Source organism: Hyposmocoma kahamanoa, unplaced genomic scaffold (assembly GCF_003589595.1).
Source record: "Hyposmocoma kahamanoa isolate Upper Pololo Valley unplaced genomic scaffold, ASM358959v1 97604, whole genome shotgun sequence".
NCBI classification, from domain to species: domain Eukaryota; kingdom Metazoa; phylum Arthropoda; class Insecta; order Lepidoptera; family Cosmopterigidae; genus Hyposmocoma; species Hyposmocoma kahamanoa.
Window position 1 is genome coordinate 62,008 of NW_020655405.1, and position 19,715 is coordinate 81,722.

The 19,715-nt window shown below is 36.0% G+C and overlaps 1 protein-coding gene across 1 annotated transcript; it reads right to left on the minus strand.

Annotated features, from left to right (window-relative positions):
• Nucleotides 1-2,705: 2,705 nt before the first annotated feature.
• Nucleotides 2,706-19,338, minus strand: LOC113238703 (protein yellow-like). The gene is made up of 3 exons (XM_026475540.1): nucleotides 19,122-19,338; nucleotides 6,123-6,292; nucleotides 2,706-2,894 (listed from the first exon to the last, which is right to left on the minus strand). The coding sequence occupies exons 1-3, from the start codon at nucleotides 19,336-19,338 to the stop codon at nucleotides 2,721-2,723; spliced, it is 561 nt and encodes a 186-aa protein (XP_026331325.1). The 3' UTR covers nucleotides 2,706-2,720.
• Nucleotides 19,339-19,715: the final 377 nt, after the last annotated feature.

Genomic DNA, 19,715 nt, shown 5'->3' on the forward strand with positions numbered 1-19,715 from the left:
ACTCTAATAAAATTGAAAAAATACAAGCTAAATTTACTAGATTTTTAAGTTTTAAATTTAAATTACCTGAAGTGGACTACGTACACCGATGTGTAAAGCTCCACCTGTTACCATTGCATCTGCGGAGAAATATGTGTGATATTTGTTATTTATTCAATATAGCACAAGGTAGAATTGATTGTCCTGAGCTCCTCAGCAAGGTTGAATTTAAAATTCCAGTTAGGAAATTGCGTAGGCGGGAGTTGCTCCATGTTCCAATTAGTCGAACTAATTATAGAAAAAATAGTTATTTGCCAAGAACGTTAGCACTATTCAACGTACTCAATGATGACCTCAACATGGATTTATTCTGCGACAGCGTTCTGGAAGTCAAATCTATGTTGACCCAAAAGTTCATTTCTAATTTGTAATGTGAATTTGAAATTAGATGTGTCTTAAGTTAGTTAGCATAGTTGATTTGAAAGTAGTTTAGTTTATAATTTTTCTGTATATATGTGGAAGCTTTTAATTGGCATTTCTTTGCATACTTAGATATGTAATTTGTAAAAGTAGCTGTAAGCTCCCCAAATAAAATAAAATAAAAATAAAATAAAATAAAGTATGAAATTGCCGTTTTATTGCAATAGGTTCTTTGAATTTTCATAGAATCTTCATGGTTTGAGGTTTTCGAATGAAACTTTTTTCAAATGGTTTCTGTGATTTTTTTTTTAAATTTGAAACATTTGAATATCGACTTTCAATTGTTTTTGTTATTCAATTTAGACAAGAAAGATGGATACTGCGAAAATTCGAGTGATTTTTGAATACGAGTTCCGACGCGGAACTAACGCGGCAGAAACAGCCCGCAATATCAATGCTGCGTTTGGAGAGGGGTCTACTAATGAACGCACCGTGCGATTTTGGTTTAAACGCTTTCGTGATGGAAATTTCGACTTAAAGAACGAGTCACGAGGAAGACCGCCCACACAGGTGAATAACGATGAATTAAGAGAGATAGTGGAAGCCGATCCTAGTCAAACTACCCAGGAATTAGCGGCATGGTTTAACGTTACCTTACCCACAATATTGACTCACTTGCGTCAAATCAATAAAATAAAAAAATACGAAAAATGGGTGCCTCATGATTTGACTGATCTGCAGAAAGAAACGCGTGTTGAAACTTGTGTTGCCTTGTTGAACCGGTACAGAAATGAAGGAATATTGGATCGAATTGTAACATGTGATGAAAAGTGGATTCTTTATGATAACCGGAAAAGAAAAATGCAATGGCTGACCCCAGGTCAAATGCCACAACAGTGTCCTAAAGCAAAACTTACCAATAAAAAGGTAATGGTAACTGTTTGGTGGTCTCAGCATGGTGTTATTCACTATAGTTTTCTCCGATCTGGTCAAGCAATAACGGCAGATGTCTATTGTGCCGAACTCCGAACCATGTTGACAAAACTAGCAGTAAAACAGCCCCGACTCATGAATCGATCTTCACCATTATTGCTCCACGACAACGCGAGACCTCACACAGCACGAGAAACCATTTTGACCCTTCAGGAACTGCAGTTAGAAACCATTCGTCATCCTCCGTATTCACCAGACCTTGCTCCAACGGACTACCATTTTTTTCGTGATTTGGACAATTATCTACGTGACAAGAAGTTTTATTCCCAGGAGGCAGTACAAAATGCTTTCACACAGTTTGTGCAGTCTAGATCGTCGGAGTTCTATCGCCAAGGCATTAATAACCTTCCCATTAGATGGCAGCAATGTATAGATAATAATGGCAACTATTTTGATTAAATAAATTTGTTAAAAATTTAAAAAATAAACAATTTAGATTTTCAGTACAAATCAGCAATTTCATACTTTAACCCCTATTATTATACGTACATGCTCATTGACTTACAAATAAATGGACGACGGGTCTAATACAAAAACCACGAAAAAAATGTCCCAAGTCAACCTATTCGAAATTTAAATTGTAATGTCATCGCAGTATCGCGCTGTCAGTAGAACAAATAAAGACTAAAGCGGAGTTTGGCGCTCTGTATACGATTTTAGCGCCTTACAAGTGCGGACACTTTTTAGCGCGCACCCGACGTCCATATAATTGTAAGTCAATGTACATGCTACTAAATTGTATCAATGTTTACAATTAAGCTTAAAACTATACTTTGTTTCACTATATAAATAATAAACCACGATTAGAAATATTTATTGACGTTTTCGGATAAATATCGAGTAAAAATAGATAAATATGGATATTTATCTTTGTACTGAGTATTTATCCCAATTATATTTATATCTCTACACGGGATGTCGCCATCCTTCTTTCATTTTCTGTTTATTGAAACTAACTTAATGCCGTAACTATATCCTAACCTTTAAACGCCATTGGTTACCAGAAATAAGTTACTGATTGTAACCTTCGCATGCAAAAATAATCCAAGTGACAAGGCGTCAAGTTTTTTGATAGTACCAATAGGAAACTTGCGTGTGTCTAACGGTGTATGGAACCAATCTTATGTATGGATCTTGCTTAGCGTTTATGCCAAATAGGGAATGGGGTGTATGAAAACCTCCCCGCACGATGTATTTTTTTCCTATCCTGCACCTCTAGCACACCTTGGGCAACAATCAGAGAGTATCTTACGCGCATTAACAAATTATTACACCACCATGGCAAGCATTATTGCGTATGCCATCGACACCTTAAGAAGAAGACAATGCTAACTTACTGGAGTAACAAACAATGACTGTTCATTATAAACAGATTGGTTGAACCGGTACCGGTAGACGAGCTTGTCATTGTCGAGGTCGAAAGCCAACAACTGTGGAGAACAGTGTTGCGTGTCGCCGATCTTGCCTGTGTCCATTACCCAAAGTCTGTTGCATTCGTCTATCTGAAATTGCGTACATTTGAAGTTTAATTATTGATTATCATGGATATATTCGTTTTATTTTTCGTGAAATTACCCCACTAGTTTGTTCTAATTATTAATACAAAGATCGGCTGTAATACGTTAAATTCAGTCATTCATAAACTGGTTTTTAATTTAACTGTAACGGTGTGTGTAACTTAAATTTGTAATATTTTAAAGTTTTAATTTTGATTTAATAATTTTATAGTACTAAATTTTGGTTTTGTAATTTCTATTTACTGCTCATAATTATTTAATTTTATAAATTTTAGTGACATGTGGTCAATTCTAACACTAGTTTTTAAGTATCTTTACTAACAAATATTATGGATTGAGAATGTCTAAAATAAATAAATAATTATTATTCTAAAAGCCGAGACACTTGGAAAAATTTGTAAGCTCTGCCAACTCAAACTGTAGCTCCGCCGGTAAAGCGGTGGCCTTGTAGTGCTGGTTTGGCACAGGTAGGTTCGATTCCTGTTAGACGAAGGAATTTCTGTTTATAATCGATCTTTGTATAATTGGTTGCTGAGAAGCCATTTGCGTGTCAACCAACATGATGATAGTTTGCGAAAATGGCACCTAAAGATTTTCCGTTTTTTTGATAGGTTGCAGTGCCACTCAGAGCTTTAAATCTTAAAAACTTGAGGGGCACAGCCACTGCGCCTGTCACCCTCGGATACAAGTTGACAAATCCCATGTGCCTGTAATTTTTAAAATATATGTGTAGCAATTTTGACCATTTGTTACTTTTATATATGGCCGCTATTTCTTCAAATCTACTTATTAGAGTTTAATGAAATGTTTGCGTTTGAGAGCTATTATATAGTTTAGAAAAGAATTACAGATTTAGTGACAGCCCTGGTATTTAACTTTAATGTTGTAATGGCTTTTTATTTTGCTACTATAAATTAGAACGAGTCTGCTGAGAACAGATCTATTAACTTTGGTAATACAGTTTAGTTTATGGTTATGGACTGTACACAAGAAACGTCAACACAGTATCTATGTTATGTATTATATTTATGTTTACGTATAATAAGTTAGATAAATAACGGTTTGGGGGGCCGAAAATTCGTTTTTATATTCGGTAATTGGCATGTTCGGCACATTTACCGCACGTAACGATGAAATAAAAGTAATAGATAGATAGCTATAAATAATTTATTTTAATTAGACTCAACACAATCAGATCTTGAAAAAAAAAAATCGAACCTTTAATTATTCGCCACGGATATATCCATGGATAACCGGTTTTTTACCATGATTGTTTTACGGGACTACAGCAATGCTTTCAACGCTGTCGACAATGACATCCTTCTTGTCATTCTCTGTTCTCTTAATATCTCCCTGCTACAATCGCTTGGTTTTCTGATTACCTCCGCAATCGCCATCAAAGGATCGGGAATGATGACACTTATTTCGAATGGTCTCCTTTGACTTCAGGGGTGCCACAGAGTGGTGTACTTTTATCTCTTCTCTTCTCACTGTTCATAAACATGCTCTCTAAATTAATTTTTCCTCCATTCCACTTGTATGCAGATGACTTGCAAATTTATAGACATTTTGATGTAGCCAATGCCCAATCTGCTATTGAAACTATAAAGAAGGATCTTCTTGTAGTGAAGTCTTGGGATGATGCGTTTGGTTTGCTTGTAAACCCGATAAAATTCCAGGCAATAATTGTAGGTAGCAACAGATTTTACTGCAGGTTGGACATTATAACCGCTCCAAGGTTTTGCATGGCGGAGTGAGTTTTGCATATGCGGAAAATACAAAAAACCTGGATCTGATGATCGACCATACACTGTCTTGGAGACCACAGGTAAATGTCGACGAGTCGAGTCGACGCATGCACTTTTCCTATCATTCTCTCAAGCAGATTCAATTCTTCTTGGTGTTGAACTACCGTTATGGTTATGCTTGCTCAGTCTTTGTACTCCCTCTTCTCGACTACGCCGATGTTTGTTATTAGAATACTACTAACAGTACAAAATCTGGCAATCCGTTTCATATTCGGTTTACGTAATTAAGACCATGTCTCTGAATTTGGGTCTACGTTGAAATGGCTCCCAATCTGACTTTGCCGAGATATGCACCTTCTTTGTTTTTTTATAAAATTCTAAATCGTCCCCAGCTTCCTCATTATCTGTGTTCCCGTTTTTCTGCCTTATCCACCAGTACAACGCCCAAAACGTACCTGATACATTAAAACACTATTATATCCCCAATCCAATTCCAAATTCTTCCACAAACCTTTTACGGTAAGTGCAGGTCGTATGTGAAATAAACTGCCTGTTGGCATTCGTGACAGTCTATCAGGGGCATCTTTCAAACACAAATTAAAAGAGCACTTTCTGCCAAACGCGTTAGATAGTTAATCGGTAACATATATATAAACTAATTTATTTATATAAATTATTTTAATTTGTTATTACAATATATATTCTGCTTATGTATGTATCTAAGTATATAAGTTCATGTAGGTTTGTATGTCTGTCATATGTATATTTTCATCATTTATATTTTTTATTCACATTTAAATTTTATTGTATAATATTTCTCGCAGACTCCACTTTTACACCACGGCTAGGGTTCTTTGTGCAATAAGGAATAAAGAAAAAAAGAGCAAGCCTTAGAAAGAAACGCTCACTTGTTGTATTATAATGCAGAAACAAGCGCGTCAAATCCTACCGAATTGTTTGGCCGAACATTCGATTGCATAAACTTTTTATAGAACATTCTGCCAATATTCGACTTCGTTAAAATCCCGATTCGTCCCATCACTAATAATAATAATCTCAGTACAGAATACTAAAAAACCTGACTTCAAAAGTTCGTGGAATTGTATCTGTTTGCCAAGTTTTACTGAAATCGGTTACCGGAAAGTATGCGAAACCGGATTAATCCCCTAGTTCGTCACTATACGGAACTTAACACTAGAGATAACAAAAATTAGTATATTGAAAGAGAAAAACGCCTTCAATTGGAGCATGGCAAAATCAAACATTAAAATAATTGCTCCTTATATAATTTAGGCGCTATTTATAAAAAATAAAACTTCACGCGTAAACAGCCACCCTTATAGGTGGAATATTTACTTCAAAAAAAAAATGGGACCACTACTGAGGTACCCTCTTTCCAACAAACAAGAATAATCAAAATCGGTTCTTAGCATTATTTGTGTTTCACATGTTCGACGTTACTTACCGCAGTCCTAAATACTGACGTTAGTCCTTCGCAGTTCTGACCTTGATTTTCGTGCCAGGAGTAGTCAGGGTATCCAGAGATTTTGCCCTTCTCGTCCACTGTGCCCAGAGTTACGGGACGACCTTCGCTGAAGCGAGGTGTCGTTACAAAAATTCGTGGCGATAGAGAGTCTGAAATTGGATAAAGCGTTTAAACTGGTTGTTCTTGAAGTCGTCTTCACAAAGTCACAAATTCATTGAAGGGGCAATGAATACGCTTCTACAACAAGATTTCGGTTGTTATTAAAAATTTTCCATTTAATTTTTAATTTAATTTCCGGTTGTTATTCCTGAGCGTCTCTCGAACGATTTCAATGCTATATCGCGTCACTAAAATGGTCCATACACAAACGCACTAACGCACGGTAATAATATGGCGCCACCGTCTATGTGGAAATGGCACGGAACTAAAACCGAGCGTAGAATGTAACATTTTCGTAACGAAAATGGTCTACACACGAGCACTTTTTCTTATTGAATTTCCGCAGCGCAGCGATCTCTGTGCAACTGTAGGTTTATTTACTTTGATTTTATTTGTAAGTCAATGCTTTGATGACTATGAATGAATAAAGTTAAATTATTTATGGAGTAAACTGTACAATTAGGAAACTAAAATCAGCAATGTCCGTACTTGTTCCCATTATTACCTATGCTGTAACCTTTGTTTGGACAAACGTAATATTTCGGCACTTCTTAAGTTGTCGACTATCACTCCTTTTTATGAGTGGGGACAGAGATAATATCAACAATTACAGGCCTATATCGGTACCTATCGCCAGTGATATCTAAAATTCTGGAAAAATTACTCAATAAAAGATTACTAAACTATTTAATAAAAACAATATATTGCATGTAAACCAACTAGGTTTTCGACATGGAAGATTTGCGGAGTTTACAGTAATATCCTTGAGTTCTCTAGTTATAGAACAGCTTGACAAACGTAAGAAATATTTGTCAGTATTTTCGGACTTAAGAAAACGTTTGACACCGTCTCTCTCCCCATACTAGTACACAAATTAGAAAAGACAGGTATAAGCAATACTTCACTTTGTACATATCACTGATTATTTGACAAATGGGAAGCAAACAGTGAATCTAGATAACTTTAACAGTGGGTACGAAGTGATTTTATATTGCGTGCCCCAAGGTAGCGTTCTTGGTCATATAAATGACCTATGTGATATGCAGATCAAGAACGCTAATATCTTTTCTTATGCTGCTGATACGGGCATTGTATTCACTGATAATTCTTGGGATGCTCTGAAGTCTAGTGCGGAACGGGGACCGGAGCATGTAAACAGATGGTTAAGTAACAATTCTTTTACGTCAAATACTAATAACACAAACGACATCTGTTTTGGTACAAATAATGACACTCAGCCCAAAACTAATTTTTACGTAAAGATTCACAATTGCAAAACCACAGGTAACACTCGTAACTGAACATTTTATAATAAAAGTTGCACAATCAAAGTATTTGGATGTTTTTGTGGACCAGCGACTCTGGTATCCACACCTGTCATGTCAGCTCGAACATGTCATTAAAAGAGTAAGAAAACTTAATTGGATTTATAAAATACTAAGCTATGTAGTGCCAGGATCAGTTGCTGGTCTGCAAGATTCGTCTAGGAATTTAAGGAAATATACGTGCGTTTGGTTCAATCAGTATTGATTGATGTATTCCTGTATGGGGTGATACAGGAATATATCAATCAATACTGATTGAACCGCTAAAACTCGTTTTCTTGAGTTGGAACGTGCGCAATGCAATTTGATTAAAAAAATGTATTTAAAAAAAGAATAATTTTTCACTAGCAGCTTGTATGAACTATAACTCTACATCACTCAATCTGTACTCACACAACATAAGTCTCTAAAATATGATCTAAATATTCCGAAGAGGAAAAGGAAAGACACTGTGGTACAAGTATTTAAAGTAAATACGACATTTGTAAACAGATAATTCAAGAAGCGATCAATTCGATTCATAAGGAATTAGAAACATACCCCGAAACTTATTGAGACTGCAAGAAACTTATCTCAAATGGTAACAGTCCAAATCGTACAAGGAAACGAAGATCTAACGGAACACTTGGTTTAAGAACACTAATTTCTTCGTCTATGGCAACAGGTTTAACATACACACGCGCGAAATAAATGACTGGCCAGAAGATTAGTTTTAAAAAAACTTTATTCAAACTGACAGAGTGACTGCTTAGTTCTAATAATAGACAAATAATCGATCTTAAAACTAATTTACAAACTTTATATATTATTTTATTTATTTGTCAGCATGCGAGCAACTGGCACAGTTAGGCGTGCTGACAAAACGGAAGGAACCACGTTCATTAACCTTAACTCCTCCCTCTCCAAGTGAGAAATTATCTGAGGGTGACGATAAAGCCTTCAGAGAATTCCGTAAGGGTGGAATCTTATTATATAATTTGAAACAGACAAAACCTAATACCACCATATTTAGAAAAACATAAAGCACTAAGGTGTCCACACTCATTTTATTGCTCACTATATAGTCAAGGTCTGCCGGCTCGTCGTCACTATTACTTATTTTATGGAGAATGTTATTCACTTCACTGAAGTCGATTCCGCAGATCCACCTGCTTGCCGTTTTGGTTGGCTTGTTCAATTTCTGGCAGCTGCACTGTTGGTATGGATATTCTGAAAAGAATTGTATTTGTTGGGACTTTGATAACTGTGTTTCCTACTTGTGTTTCACAGTCTGGAGTCGGCATCATGATGTAGGTGCCTCGTAATACTTGTTTCTAGGCTTCATTGCTACAACTTTCTGTTATTACGACGTCGTGGCGTGAGTAGACTAGCCATCTTCCTTCCTGAACTCTCAGGATTCTAGTTTCTTCTATTTAGACTTATTTTTGTTGGCATGATGTATAATTTTTGTTGAGCTGCATTAGTTGTTCGATACAGGTTTCAATAGGGTATTGCTCCATAGAATCTATCTCTATATATAGAATAATCTATGTGCTCGCAGGGGTATTTAAAAGACCTGTATTTCAATCTATTCACCTGTAGGTATGGGTATTGTGGAGTGATGATAAATGTGTTTGGTAGAGTTAAATATAGGGCTTGGGGTTACCTTGTAATATATGTACGTGTCGTGATCAACTAACGGTATTTCTAAAATAAAAACTAACGTAGAATTATTAATGAAGGATTTAAGTATATTAATAATATATATTACGTTCTAACTTAACTAAATTATCCATAGTAACTGGATACAACAGTTGAGCGTGTTTGTTTACGGTTTTAAGGATATCATATAACTCGGTTGAGTTTATCATTGATTGATGCAAAATGTGGAGTTTGCCAAAAGCTGACTCTATGTCTTGTATGATGCTATAAATAGTTCGAAAGTTATTAAGAATTTGTTTCATGCTATTACTGAATAGGATAGAATTACTTAGTTTGTTTTCGTTTTGAACTAAGGTTTCTAATTGCGAAGTTGTATAGCGTATATGATTTACGTTAAAGTTGATAGTATCTGTAATATTGACTAACTTATCAAATGCTTTTTGCATTAATGATGTTTTTCTTTCGACCAAATGCTCTATGCCCTATGTTTTAGCTTACTGATTTCCGTATTATATCTTATTGCGTCGTCGTTGTCTAAATTTCCTGAAATAGTTTTAATTAATGAACCTAATGGGTTAAGGATACCTCTTTTTACTCTAATTGATGCTGACGGTAAAATTTGATTAAGCCTATCTCTAGTTAGTTCTATAAAAGTTTCTATATATATTTTAGATAGATAGATAGATAGATAGATAGAATACGTTTATTGACTTACCACAAGCACACACAATAATATGAAACAACAAATAAATAAAGAAAGAAAGAAGACAAAAAAAAACTCAAAACAAAACATACAAAATAACAAAAAAGGTATGAAATAAAATAAGAATACACAATAAACGACATATATCTACAATTAATTAAAAAGCAAGTTGTGAGTGCTGCAGCAAGCCAAACAGGCCATAGCTCAGTGCAGGTGTTGCCCAAAAGCAACGCACTGATTTTCAGCTATCGCCTAGTGGGTAACGCGAAGCGGTGCATCACAGCAAAAAGCAATGTGTAAGTAATGTGTAGGACGTGCAGTGAGTCTTAGTGTAGTTGTGTGTCAGTGTTAACGTGTCGATTTTAGTACCTAAAAATTCTCGTCTTAATTCGGATTGCGTATTTATGATGTCTTTTACAGTAATGTATTCTCCTAAGTTGTTTTCTATCTGTATTCTAAAAATGTCTAAGTCTACTGTTTTAAAAATGGTCCACTGATTATTCTTGATCACTGCTGTTCCTATCTTCATCGGAGCTATTCCTGGATTCCGCTCGAGGTTCTGGATTTCCAGGCTGAATCCTTGCTCGGTCTGGTGCTACTAAGTCAGCCAGTCATTCGACGTCGGACTGTGCACACGCATATACCCCACCATTTTTTCGTCTCTTGTAAGTCAGTAGTTCCCAAAGTATTAGCAACAATGTTCAAGTCTAAACGATGTGATGCTGAATTTAGAGACGGAGTCCAATGTTCGGTGTGTCTCTGTCATCTCGACTTTCCTTGCGCTGGGATTACGGAAGTGGGCTATCGTAAGCTTGGTGATCGAAAAGCCTACTGGAGATGCACTACTTGCAAAAATTCAGCGAGTCCCCACCTATCTTCAAGCAAAGCCACGTCACTTAAATCCACTGTGGACCTCGACGATGTGATGACGGAACTAAAGCGGCTAACAGTTTTAACAGCATCACTTCCGCAGCTGGTGGCTAGCGTTACGAGTATTCATACGGAGTTAGCTGAACTGAAAAATCTGAAATCGGAGCTTGTGAATGTGAAGGAATCTATAAATTTCATGCATAACTCTGTGGACACCTTATCAAGCAGGATAAGCGATATCGAAAAAGAAATCCAGATACTGCTTAAAACAAGAGATGAGATTAAGATGCTGCAGCAGGGAATGGACAAGCTGGAAAGCTTGGTTCGAGGTGGGGAACGAAGATCTCGTATGAAATATATTGAGATAAAAGGAGTGCCCGTAACGCAATCAGAAAACCTGTTCCAGATTTTCGCCAAACTTGGCGATCACATTAAGTGTACTATACCTAAAGAAAATATAAACTACATAGCTCGGATTCCCATGAGAAATGACAAAGTCAATAAAGCTATAATCGTGTCGGTGCATAACAGGTATCAGAAGGAGGACTTCGTGGCTGCAGCTAAGAAATTTACTATTATTCCAACGGACCTGAAACTTCCCGGGGTAAACAGGATTTTTATTAACGATCATCTGACTCTGGAGGACAAGCTCTTACTAAATAAAGCGAAGACATTGGCTAAGGAGAAGGATTTTGCATTTACCTGGGTAAAGGGGTGCGAAATTTATGCAAGGAAAAGCCCCACGTCTCACGTTATAACTATAAAGTCGGAAGCGGATCTGAAAAAGTTAGTATAATTGTAACTATAACATTGTTACTACTTATAATAAGATTATTTTTAAATTGTTTTATTGATGTCGTTTTTGTTGAACTATTGTTGCTTAGTAAATGCCAGGTGTTATATCGTGCTCGCTTCAAAGCTATTTTTGTCACTCACTATTTCGTCTCAACTTTCAAAATTTATACATACTTGTGTTGAATACATTAACAACACATATTATAATTTGAGAGCCACTGGCAGTCCACTAACTCGCTTATCACGTCGTCAGTGCGTGCACACGCTCACCTTTGTTTCGCTGTCGCGCGATCTCGCTGCGATCCCCACCGCCGCTTGCTGCTATTGTTTACCCTACATGTGTCGATTGTTTGCTAAGTCGCCCGCTAATATGTTTTTTAAGCAAGATAATAGCGATCGCCTTATTTATTTTATTTTATGCGCATTGATGCTTACTTATTTAATTTTTGCAACGAGTTCACGCTTTGATTTTATTTTAAGTACATATATTTATTTATTTTACCTTTATACATTATATCATTCAGTATTTAACACATCTTGTTTCAAAAATGATCAACATTTATTACCAGAACGTACGTGGCTTGCGTACTAAAACTTCTAATTTCTATATAAATATTTGCTTGAACTCTTTTGATATTATATGTTTAACGGAAACTTGGTTATTAGAAGGTATAAAAGATAGTGAATTATTTGACAGTAGGTACATGGTTTGGAAACGTGACCGGGATTAAGCTAAAACTCAACAATCCTTGGGTGGTGGAGTTTTGATCACTATACGTAAAGAGCTCACTGTGGCCGTTCGCAACGATTGGTGCTCTAACGCTGAAGAGTTGTGGGTAACTCTTACGTTGCAACACCAGAAGCCAAAGGTAGCGTTCAAACTCAACTTATGTACTGTATATATTTGCAATCAAAACATAGGTAACTCATTAACTAACCAACTGGCATTATTTTCTGAGCACCTTTCTGACATTGTTTTGAATAATCCTTGCGATAAGTTTGTAATTATTGGAGATTTTAATATGCCCAACTTGATATGGGTGGCAGACGAGATGGCCCACGGGTCTATTGTTCCAGGGGGTATTAGGGGTTCTGTTCAGACGGATTTGTTTGATTCTTTTAATTTATGTAATTTATCACAATATAATTTTATAGACAATAACAAAAGTAAAATGTTAGATTTAGTATTTTGTAATAGTGAAATCTCGGTAATTCGTTGTTCCAATCCCTGTATTTCTGCAAACTTTGTACAACTCCATCCTCTTAAGTTGCGGCCCTATATAAAATATTTTTACCAGTCTGGGGATTATGATTCTATTAATTGTAAACTCCATGCGATTGACTGGAATTTTGAATTGCATCGCGGATCATTGAATGATGCCGTCTCTTAATTAGTTACTTCGTCATCAAAATACCCTCCATGGTTTGGTACGCCTCTTATAAAAGTTTTAAAAGAAAAGCATAAATATCACTCAAAGTATAAAAAATATGGTAACCGGCATGACTTTCAATCCTTTGTCACTTTAAGAGAGCAAGGATTTTAGAAAAAGCAATGTTTGATAAGTATATGTCGGATGTTGAGGAAAATATCACTTCTAACCCCAAAGCGTTCTGGTCCTATGTGAAATTAAAGAATCATAATAACACATATCCTGCTGCATTTCAATGCGCGCAGCGCTCTTTTAGTGATGGGGAAGTCATATGTAATATGTTCAGTGATTACTTTCATTCAACTTTCTCACATAGCCCTCAAACTGACAGCGCACCTAACGACATTGTTAACTCCGCATGTGAAATAGGCGATATCAAAGTTAACGCGTCTGTGGTATGCAAGCTATTAAAGTCTCTTGACCTGAACAAGTCAGCCGGCCCAGATAATATCCCTGCAATACTTATCTCTAGATGCTCTAAATCTCTTTCCACTCCTCTTTGTATATTATTTAGTCGCTCACTGATTGAAGGCGTTGTACCCAAAATCTGGAAGTCTGCATACATAACGCCCATACATAAGAAAGGTCCAAAGGACATAGTAGAGAATTACAGTAAGTAAGTAAATAAAGATGTGTTTGTTTGCAAAAAAATCTTGGAAAAAATCGTTTATGGCCAGGTTTACGCGTCCATTAAGCAGGCACTATGTCCAGAACAGCATGGATTCCTGAGTGGCAGATCAACTACGTCTAACCTTCTTTTGTGTAGTGACTACCTTACTAAACACATGTCCGAACCATCATAAAAGGATGTAATTTACACAGATTACAGTAAGTGTTTTGATCCTATTGACCACACTGTACTTCTGCGTAAACTTCAAAATATTGGTATAAAGGGTAACTTGTATAGATGGTTCTCTTCTTATGTAAAAGAGACATGCCAGACTGTTGTATTGAATGGATACACCTCTTCATCTATGCCAATACCTTCCGGCATTCCTCAAGGCTCATTGCTGGGTCCATTGCTCTTCAATATTTTCATCAACGGTATATCATGATGTTTTATTTATGCTACAATAATTTTGTATGCTGATGTCATGAAAGTAATGTTTCCGATTAAATCATTTCGTGACGCACAGAGAATCCAAGAAGACCTCTCCAGATTTGAAAATTACTATAACCTGAACAAACGCGACATAAACGCGTCTAAATGCAATGTCTGTACTTTCTTGCGTAAATCTGACCCAATAATATTTTCATATAAACTTTTAGGCATTGATATCACTAGAGTAACTACGATACGTGACCTTTGTATAACTTTTTATAGTAAATTAATTTTTGACGTTCATGTTAATGAAATTGTTAATAAAGCATCTAGAGCGCTCGGTTTTATAATGCGTATGTCACAGGATTTCAGCTCAATAAAAACCTTTAAAATACTTTACCGTGCCTTTGTGCGTAGTCACTTAGAATACGCCTCTCAAATATGGAATCCCTGTTACAAAATATACGAAATGCGAATTGAGAGAATACAGAAACGTTTTTTACGATATTTGCAATCTAGATCCAAGATCTATATTTCTGATTATTATAAGCGGCGTCAAAAGTTTCATATACTCCCGTTACATGAAAGAAGGCGGATAGCTGATGTTCTGTATTTACTTAAAGTAGCAAGTGGTTCGGTCGACTGTCCTGAGCTTCTCAGTAACATTGGTTTACGTGTTCCAGTGGCTTTTCGACATCCCAGCATACTTCATGTTCCTTTGACGAAAGTAAATTACAGACGAAATTCATACTTCATTAGGGCGAGTGAATACTATAACAAAATAGCAAAACAGCACGATATTGACTTATTTTGTACCACACCTGACCAACTTAAACGACTTCTTAGTAATAAGTTTTTTAATTCTTCTTGTTAGAGTGTAATTCTTTTCGTTTTCTTTGGACGAATTTCTCTTTTTAATCATATTGTTTTCTAAATTCTTTCCTCATTAATTGTGCACAGACCAAACATAAAGCTTATTTATTATCTGTGGAAGCTTATAATTGGCCGTCTGTATTTATTTTTTTGTATGTACTTGTACCTAGCTGTTAGTTTCCCTACAAATTAAAATAAATTAAAAAATAAGGCCAGCAACATTGTCAAGCACCACATGCGGAGGTCGTTTAACGTTTTTCAATGCTACCCTAGTTTTTCTTTTCGTTAGTTGTACGGGCACGATGTTTCTTCCAGGTTTTCCTATAACTTCAGCTTTTTCATACCTGGCTATTTTTTTGCTTTTCTAGTCCTAGTATTTTACATGAAAATCTGGTCGCCTTCTTCGATGGCAGGGGGTTCCTCTCCGCCTCTTTTATTTCTAACCTTTATTTTATTCTTTACTAATGTCTCTGCAATGTGTTCATAGAGGACCTTTAATCTTTTTCTATGGTCTTGCAGTAATTTTTGATAAATTTGTCGTTCCCTATCAATGTCGAAAACGTTACCCGTATCTGTTTGTCCGTAAACTACTTCGAATGGAGTGCAGTTAGATGCAGAATGAATGGTGTTATTATATGCAGTGATGGTATATGTCATTACTGATGCTGCATCTAAATCGCTCTTATCGTACTTGGCTGATCTGTAAATCTCTATAATAGTGGAATGAAACCTTTCGGCGATTCCCATTGAGTTTGGGTTGTTTGGCGTACCTATGTGTAGATTAATTTTGTACATTACCATGAGTTCTTTAATAAGGTCGTTGTTAAATTCGGCCCCTGAATCGCAATTAATCTTACTTGGTAACCCGTACATACTGAGATATTTGATCAGTGCTCGTATCACCTCAGGTGTACTTCTATTAGGAATAGCGATGGCATGCCCAAGTTTGCTAAACGCGTCTACAAGAGTTAAGTAATATTTACCCTCTATGAATAGGAGGTCCATAAATATCTCTTGAAAAGGGGCGTTTTGCGTCTGAGTAAGCTGGATTAGAGTATCGTATTTCATTTTCCTACATTGTTCACAGCTGTTAATATAAAATAAGGAAATAGTTTCCTTCATATTTTCCTAATTTTGACTAAGGTCTCTCGAATACCCCTATGACAAGTTTTGCCCTCGTGGTATCGAGATATTAACTGTCTTTGATCGATTTCAACTTCCGCGACATTAACTACCCTTTCCGTACATTCCATGATATTTATGGTGTTTTTCTTAAACAAGTATGTTATTGAGTTTGAAAATATTTTTCGAAATGAAGGGCCCTCAAAATAAATAAAATATTTATTTTTAGGATTGATATATTCCTTGACAAATTCTTTTATAACTTTTCATTATTTACTGGTGTGTGTACTAGAAGGATATGTTGTTTTTTATTACTAATAACCTGTACACTGAAATTATTATTGAACGAGGTAAAAACTAAAATTTGTCTTGGTTTTATATCAATGGCTTCGTTAAGTATAGGGATGCCTTCGTGTTTCCTATTTGAAATAGAATGAGCGGTAGCCCCACTATTTGATTCTAAAGTTTCTATTTCATCTTCTTGTGCTAACTTGAATGTTTTGCTGCTAGTATCTGAGTCAGAGTCTGAAATATTAATAATATCTGAATTCTCGTCGTCCTTTTCTGTATCTAACATTCTTATTACTGCATCTCTTACAAATTCATCTAAGTCAAAGTCGTCGTTTGGTCTACCTATGTTTACTTGCATGGAAACATCGTCATCTAGCACATTAACTTTTATTCGGGACAATGCATCGGCATTTGTGTTTTGTGATACCTTTTTATATTCGATTTCAAAATTATATTCTTCTAAATGCAATCGCCAGTTAGTAAGTTTACTGTTCGGTTCCTTAAGGGAGTATAACCAAGCCAGTGGTCTGTGATCCGTATAGATAGTAAACTTATACCGTAAAGGTCCGAAATGTTCAACAGCCCATACTACGGCCAGAAGCTCTTTTTCCATGGTACTGTATCTAGTTTCAGTATCGGATAAGGTTCGACTCGCGTATGCGACTGGTTTGTCGGAGCCGACAGAACCCTGTGACAGCACAGCACTGATAGCACAATTAGACGCATCTGTTGTTAAAATAAAATCCTTACTAAAGTCCGGATACTGTAATAATGGTGCGTTGGTAAGGAGTTTTTTACATGTTTCAAAGCATTATTTATATTCGTCAGTAATTTCTATTTTCTTTTTCAAACACGAGGTCATAGGGTTTGTTATTTTGGCAAAATCTCTAATAAACTTTCTGTAATAACCTAATAGTCCCAGGAAACTTTTAATCTACTCAGATTGAACAACTACTCAGTTGTTCTAGGTATAGGATACTTCAGAATAGCATCAATGTCTGTGTTTGGCCTTAGTCCTTCCCTGGTAATTGTATGGCCCGAATAAATCTTCTTTTCGAAGAAAATGTGACTTGTCTAGCTGTACTTTAAGGTTCGTTTCGCGAAACCTTTCAAATACGGCTCGTAGTTTTTGAGCATGTTCCTGTAAGCTTTTTGAAAATATAATAACATCATCTAGGAACACCAGGCAATGTAAGCTCTGCAAACCCTTTAGAACATTATTCATTGCTCTCTGAAAGGTGGCCGGCGCCGTTTTCAGGCCAAACGGCATCCTATTGAACTCGAAATGCCCAAATGGCGTACTAAATGCCGTTTTCTCCCTATCTTCCTCCTGAAACTCGATTTGATGGTACCCGCTTGCCAGATCTAATGTGGTAAAATACATACTCTTGCCTAACATATCAAATAAGTCGTTTATGTTCGGTAAGGGGTATTTATCATTGGCAGTAATGTCATTTAGGCGTCAATAATCAACCACTATTCTCCATTTTTCTTTCGCCCGAAGCATCCATTTTTTTTGGTACCAGGTGCACTGGGGCACTCCACGGGGAGTGGGACTCCTGAATAACATTATCTTTTAGCATTTTATCTACCTGTTTCTTTGTTTCGGAAGTCTGGCATGGGGGTAACCTATAGGCTCTAATATGTATCGGGTCCTCGTTTCTTGTTCGTATTCGATGTTTTGCCTGATTTGTAAAAGACAAGGGTATATCTTCGCAATAAAATATATCCTCGTATTCCCTACAAATACTCTCTATAACCTCTCTTTCCACGCTATTCATGTGATCGAATCTAAGTTTCTTTAAATTCTCCGTAAGTACGATATCTAAGTCGGATCTATTGTTATCATGATAGTTAAGATTGGATTCTACCTTTTCTTTCTCATAGATTTTTACCTTAAATGGGGCTGTCACTACCATGGTCTGTTCGATATCTGTGTAATTCTATATAACTGTTCACGCGTAACCATTGTCTTTCAAAATTTTAGGCAAGGTGATATTAACTATTTCATTGTGTTTACTAGAAGCGTGGGTGCTCACCACTTCAAATTGCTTCTGTTGTTTAAAATGTGTATAATATTTATTAGCGATTTCAGGACTAATGAAAGATCTTGTACTTCCAGTATCTATCATGAATACTGATTTTAATTCAGGTATATATATATGTGGCAAATTTAGCTGCTTATTATAATTCAATTTAACCTGTTCTCGGCTGTGGAGTGTGCACCGTTTAAGATTAAAATTAAATTTTAAATTCTAATCTAACTTCCAAGTTAAGAATTGTTCATTTTGAAATTGTTTGGAAACGCAAAAAAATTAATTTAAATTAAACACCAAAATTGCAAGTTACAATGTTAAATGTGTATTTATAGCTATGGAAGAGTGTTACCTCTTGGCATAGGCTTGATAAGCTTAATAGGAGGCTACCATCCACTGTTAGTGTAAAGTTAATTGTATTACTGAAATAAAGATTTATTATTCTTATTTTAAGTAAAACTCTAGCAAATAGACAGAGCATATTGTCCGATTTGTTTACCTTTCAAGTGACGCGTTCTAAGTTGACAAGTAATGTATTTGCGTGGACATGGTCTTTTAATAATATTTATACATGGTTTTAGCGTCTTCAATAGCTTAATATAAATAAAATAATGTTTTTGTAGGCTGTGTATATGCTTCAATTAAATAAAGTTATTCAATGAATAAATAAGTCCACTTGTTTGTGACTCACCCTTTCTATACTGCACATCTACGTCAATAGGTATTGACTTCCCCGGCACATAATGCTGTTTGGTCATAGCAATCTGCTTGGTTTCTTCATCAGGGAAGACGAATTCCAACTCAGCCCATTGATTAACTATCCTTAGGTTGCTTTCGGCGCCAAGTTCTGGCCAGAAGCACGCCAGGCAGTAGAATAAGAAGAAAAATATCTGGAATCCGTAAGACATTTCTGCCTCGAACCTGTTGAGGAAAAAACAAATTTAGCTGTTAATCCTGTTTATAAACAATATTACAATTGTTTATAAACAGGATTGGTTTTACTTTTATAAAATCAACCTGAGTTTAATAAATATCAAACACAATCGATTAATATTTACGAGCAAGAAATGTTCAAGGATCAAAAAAATATGTTGTATTTTTGCATTTGCTTTTATGTGTCCACGCGCCGTATACGGACACACACGTTTGCATAATCTCGCGGTACACTCGCGTTGCATAACGGTGGTCGTCTCACGCGCCATTTATTATAGAATCAAAGCAATCGTTCGGTGTTTAAAAAAATACATCCAATAATAGACATGTTCATTGTTGTGTTTGTGGTAGT